Below are 5,682 nucleotides of genomic sequence, written 5' to 3' on the forward strand. Positions count from 1 at the left end.
AGGACAAAAGGATCGCTGCCCTCTTTCGCTTCTTCCAGTCACCGTTTCCTAATTTAGACAGAAAAGGCGAAGCCTTTTACGTGCCAGCTTGTGTACATGTGACCAGTGTAATTTACTGATCAGGGAAATAGCAGGGCCACATAGTAGCAGGAAAAACAGCCAAGCAGTGGCTGCTCCAAGCTGACATGGAAAGTACAGCAAGTGCTCTGGGGGTTCCCAGGAGCCGTTAGCATGAATACGAGTCCTGCTCCTGCACCAAATGTAGGCTATTGACCTAGGAAGAGAAACAAGGACCCCCAGCCATGGGTTATTCACCCTGAAAAAGGGAGACCACCTATGTAATATACCTCTTTTGGTCTTGAATGCTTCAATATCACATTTCCTCAATGTCAGTTTCCTGGTTTCCATAGCTCATACTACAGAAGGCCTGAATACAACCCACCAGAAGTATACATTTGCTACTTGTAAGGTAAATTAACAAACTCACAGTAATCACTGTTTCATATCTGTTGAGATGCATTTTCTGGACATCAACAGATGCTGTTTTGATTTGGTTTTTTTTTGTTTTTCTTTGAAACATTGCAGGATGGAGTTTATTTAAATCAAGGTTTCCTCTGTGTTTTCTGTTCCCAGGGTCCAGTTGTATTGCTGTGGCCACCTTTAACAGCATCACACCAAGGGGTCCATAATCACTGACCCTTGCCTGTTCCAGATGTTCCTGGGTATTGGAGCAGTCAGCGCTGGGAATTCACTGTCCAGCCTCGAGCTGGTGGCAGGGAAGGGACCTGACTTTCCTGAGCTTGCTGCGTCAGCTTCTGGCTGCACTTTTCTCACCAGCTCATCTTTCATGAACTCACTGTCCAGCAAGTTTTTCATAGTACCAAGGTTCCTCGGCTTCTCTCTGTTCTATGACTAGCTGAAATTTGTGTTTGTGTGCTGAAGGCAATGGATGTGATTTCCAAATTTCCTTTGCTCAGTGGTTCTTACCTGTGTGATAGCTGCCTGGCTCGTCAAGAGAAGATTTACTTTGCACCTCCTCCCCCCATCGCTTGCCCTTACTTGTACAGAGCAATTGAGTAAAAATGGTCTTATGCAGTTGACAAAAATTCAGGGGTTTGTTCGCAGAAATGCTTGAGAAGTGTCCCTTCAGGGTGTTTATCCTGGGCTTGTTAATTAGGGGAGTAATGATGATTTCAGAGCCAGCCTCCAATCTCCTCAACAAAGGTGTTGCAATTCCACTATGGAAAAGAAGATCCATTTTGCCCCAGTGCATGCTCACTATTTCACTCACCAAGATATTCCTTTTGTTTCAGGGCTGATGTTAAGAAACAATACCCTTTAAGCTAATCGCTCTTGGAAAGGAGAGGCTTGCTTTACAGTCAATGACTTTGATGCCTTGGGTAGTTCAAGTAAGGATCTGCCTCTGTCTTGCCTTGATTGACAAGACCCTTTCTTTAAATTTGAGCAATTAAGCAACCCAGTAGCAGCTGCTAGGGAGATCTACTGAGCACAAAGCTGACAAAGATTGCTGTGCAGGTCTCCTGCTGCTCACTCTGACATCCTGAAACACCATCTGCAATTTAAAACTGAAAAAGGAGATCTGACTCCAACAAGTTAGGTGAGTGTGCTTCTGTGTTTGCTCCATGTCATGGTTCTGGCTCGTGAATAAAGCAGCAGGTTTTGCTAAACTGGCAAAGAATAAATGTTCGATTTGTTCTAAAGTTTGTCTCTTTTGCTCTCAAATATCTGCTTTAAAAAATAAGGAATTTTAGCATTTTTTTACCCTGTTGAAGCTTATATATAAGCATACACTCATTTAATCACATGTAAGACTATAGTGTATGCATGGTGACATATATGAAGTCAACTTCATGTGCTGATCTAAAACTCTGATGTAGCAAATTGAAAACATTTGGTTTAACAGGAGCCTAGAGACTCAAGCACCAGGCAGGCAAAAGGCAAGCCAAGCTCATTTCACTTAAGTCTATCCAGCTGAGGACACAGGCCAAGGCACCCAAATCTCTGTGCCCCATGTAGGAGCCAACTTTCTCAAAATTAAGTGTAAAGTCTGGGGTTTCTAGGTGGACATTTTAAAATGCAATGCAACTATATGAAGTATAAAATGGATCTTGTGGTTTAGAGCTACTTTCCAACTCTCTTCTTTTTTTGACAGAGAAAGTTTTTCCATAGAGGCTCTTCGCTGAGACAGAAAGGCAGCAAGTATCAGAGGGACTTGGCTGATGCTGGGCTGCTCAGAAAGTGTGAGGTGTTCAAGCCTCCTCTGCTCACCTTGGCCACGTCCCCCCTTGTCTAACCAGCTTTGTTCACCAGCTTAGCAGCCGTGGTTGGGTCTGAGCTGGCTGGTAGCGCAGTGTGTGCCGGAGGGACAACCAGCCTCTCCATCTGCAGCCAGTCCAGTGCTCGGGGTATTGGTAATGGCAACCCCAATAACACTTTTGGGAGGCGCTGAGATAATAGCACAAGTTCAGGGATGCTTGGCTCCTAACTTGGGCTGAAAGGGAAGTGGGATAAATCCAGAATTAAGTGCCCGGGTCAAAATGCTGGGGTTATATGCAGACCTAACCTTGGTGAATATGTGGAGCTGCAGCTGTGCTGCTTTCCCCACCGTGCAGCAAAGCAGGGAACCTGCCAACTCCCATAGATGTGTCTGACAGAGAGACAGAGCCCTTCCAGACTGACCCTGCCGGGGCCAGGACTGTCAGGGACTTCAGCCGACAACGTGTGTGTGCACTGAGAGAACAACCCAAGGCCTACGTGGCTATTGGGCTGGTGCAAGCTTAGGGCAACCCACACGGGATGGTAGGAAGGCACGTGCTGCAAAATAAACTTGCAATAAGGAGATTTCAGTGGGTCTGAGGCACTGGCTGGTGGCTTTATCTATGCCAGGCAAACCGCACTGCTCTGCAGGGAACATCTGCACGCTGCTGCTTTCTTTTTACTGAGACTTTCCAATTCTGGGAGCAGGTGACCCCTCATTCGCGCATCTCCCCGTCTTCTCTTGGGCTGAGTGAGGATGAGGAACAGTGTGTCTGAGGGGAGGAAGGGCTGTCCCGGCTCGAGCTGAGCCTGTGCGCTGCCACTTCTTGCCTCCTGGACCGTGCTGGCTCTCCTAACCCTCCGCTTCTCTCCCTTCTGCCTCAGCATGAAGCTCCACAGCGCGATCCTGGGCTCTCTGCTTCTCCTACTGCTGGCCAGCTGCGGCGGCACGCTCAAGACCTCCGCCATCGACCTGCGGACCTTCGTCGGCTGTGCCGTGCGAGAGTTCACCTTCCTGGCCAAGAAACCCGGTTGCAGGGGGCTGCGGGTGACGACGGACGCGTGCTGGGGACGCTGCGAGACCTGGGAGGTGAGGCTGCGCCTGGGGCTGGCACCCACATCCCGGCGTGCTGCTTCCCCCCCCGGCCTCAAGACAAGCCCTCGAAGGAAACCCACCAAATATTAAATAGCTTGCAGCTAGCTACTAAACAGGCAAGGGCTGCGACCAGCTCCACGACCCCCTCGCTACCGCTGTCAGCAGCGTTTGCTGTCGGTTGTTCCCTCCCTCCACCCGCTGCCTCAAAGGGGGATGCACATCATGTGCTGATATTAATGAAGCACTTATGTAATACTCATTATGCAATTTGAAAGCCTCTTACAGCTTGAACACTTAAGGAGAGGAGGCCTTTATTACTTTCCTGGAGAAAATTCCTTTGAGATTAAGATGGAGCTCCCAATTGATGGGTAATCTATTTTGTTCCAAAAAGCAAATCCCAAAGATGATTTCTGTTTCTAATTTGGTCCTGTTTTAAGTCACAGCCCTGTATAAATATGAAGTAGTTATGTTTTGGGGGTGTACAGGGGGAGAAAGAAAGAGCATAAGTACATCTACACACACTTCAGAGAACAAGTTTCTGGCTCTCTTCGCCTTTCTGCCACTGGAAGTCTCAAGGGGCCAGTCCCAGTTTGATTTATTCAGGGAAGCCTCGAGCGACTCCAGGGGGATTTTGTCCACATGAAAACAAGGGCTCTGTGTAAGTGACCAGAGGAGGAGCCAGGGGCTGTGTGCCAGCTCTGACTGCCCTCTTTCGCTGCTTGGTGGGACGAGGGGAATGGCCGCTGGTGACCAGATTTACCCGTTGGGATGATGTTCCTTCGAGGGACCACTTGTCTCCCAGTTCCCTCCACCCCCGAGCTCCTCTGGCAGCACTCACATTGCAGAATCTCTCACTGTACTGCAATACCACTGGGATGTAGTTAAGCGGAATGCATCTGTTTGTAGGCTCAACAGCTTCTAGAAAGCACCGTGATATACTTGGATGGGGGGGGGTTAGTAAGAGGGAGGGAGTCTGGATATCTTCTTGCTCAAACATTGCATCTGTTCTTTTCCATGCCGTCATTCTCGGTTCCCAGAGCAGGCTTTACACAGCACAGAGGGAAAGAAAGAAAGAATTAAAATGTCTCCTGGCTGTGTTACCTAATGCTGTTTCCTATCTGTGGAAGGGAGAGGATGACAGTGGGCTCCCATTCCTGTTTGCACTGCCCCTTCTTGGAGTCTTTGGAAAATGGGTGTCCCTGTTGAGGAAAAGCTCCCTTTTCAGAGAAAGCAATGCCACTGCGATACCACGTGGGAGTGTGGGTTTCGGGGCCTTCAGGCTCCCATTGTCTCCTGATGGCTGAGGTCTCTGGCCAAGCCATTTTTCCCATGAGGAACTGCAGAATTCTATGCTGGCCGCTGTGTCGAGTGCATCTCCCATGGTGTATATTCTTTGGGCTTTGTGGAATGTGCAGCCTAACTGGGAAGACCGGTCTGGCTGAGAAAAACCCCAGCCGTTTGGCACCTGGATGCACCTCTGCTCCTAGGCAGCTCGTGCACATGGAAGGGTTTCCAGCAGAATCCATTTTCTTTGATGGAAAATCAATCCTTTTGGAAGAAAGCAGCTGCTTTTGGCAAACATGCGTTTGGTCGAAACACTAGTATTCTGCTGAAAACCAGCTTTTTGGATGGGCTTTTGTCTTCCGTCAAGCAGCTTTAATTGGAGCTTTATGCTTTAAACAAACAGAAACACGCACATATAGCCGCTCCCCTCCATGGCAGGTCTCCAAGAGGCAGGTGTTGAAGGATGTAACCTAAAAATTATTTCCATGGCCCCTTCCACCTGATCCAGTGACTCCCCTATTTACACTAAATGCCCTTGTGGAAACTGGGACTCCAGATGTTTGTCTTGCTTCTTGCCTGAGGCCAGCATTTCTCCCCCCACCCCAGAAACCGGTGCTGGAACCGCCTTACATCGAGTCTTACCACCGTGTTTGCACCTACAACGAGACCAAGATGATGACGGTGAAGCTGCCCAAGTGTGCCCCCGACGTGGATCCCTTCTACACCTACCCGATGGCCATCCGCTGCGACTGCGACATCTGCTCCACTGCCACGACCGAATGTGAGACTGCCTGAGCTCTCCTTTCCCAGGTCAGGCGAGGAGGGGCCAAATTCTTCCCTGGCTTCACACCCCTGGTACCTCCAGCATCACAGAGGGTGTAAGTCAGTCCAGAATTTGATCTCATCCTGTATTGCTCCTAATCATTGACTTTTCTGGGCAGATGAGGCTTAATCCCCTCTCCTCATACTGTTCAAAGCATTAGTGCTGTAGAAAAGTAGTACACAGCCTTACAATAGTAAATCCT

At 48.9% G+C, this 5,682-nt stretch overlaps 1 protein-coding gene across 1 annotated transcript; it reads left to right on the forward strand.

Annotated features, from left to right (window-relative positions):
* The first annotated feature begins 1,612 nt into the window (after positions 1-1,612).
* Positions 1,613-5,474, forward strand: GPHB5 (glycoprotein hormone subunit beta 5). The gene is made up of 3 exons (XM_049828871.1): positions 1,613-1,618; positions 3,163-3,367; positions 5,264-5,474. The coding sequence occupies exons 2-3, from the start codon at positions 3,164-3,166 to the stop codon at positions 5,450-5,452; spliced, it is 393 nt and encodes a 130-aa protein (XP_049684828.1). The 5' UTR covers positions 1,613-1,618; position 3,163; the 3' UTR covers positions 5,453-5,474.
* Positions 5,475-5,682: the final 208 nt, after the last annotated feature.

Source organism: Accipiter gentilis, chromosome 25, assembly GCF_929443795.1.
Source record: "Accipiter gentilis chromosome 25, bAccGen1.1, whole genome shotgun sequence".
NCBI lineage: Eukaryota > Metazoa > Chordata > Aves > Accipitriformes > Accipitridae > Astur > Astur gentilis.

Bases quoted from the DNA above. Each gene is read 5' to 3' on its own strand.
- GPHB5 (XM_049828871.1), top strand. From the start codon at position 3,164: ATGAAGCTCCACAGCGCGATCCTGGGCTCTCTGCTTCTCCTACTGCTG. The intron at 3,368-5,263 runs GTGAGGCTGCGC...CCCCCACCCCAG, and splicing joins GACGCTGCGAGACCTGGGAG to AAACCGGTGCTGGAACCGCC.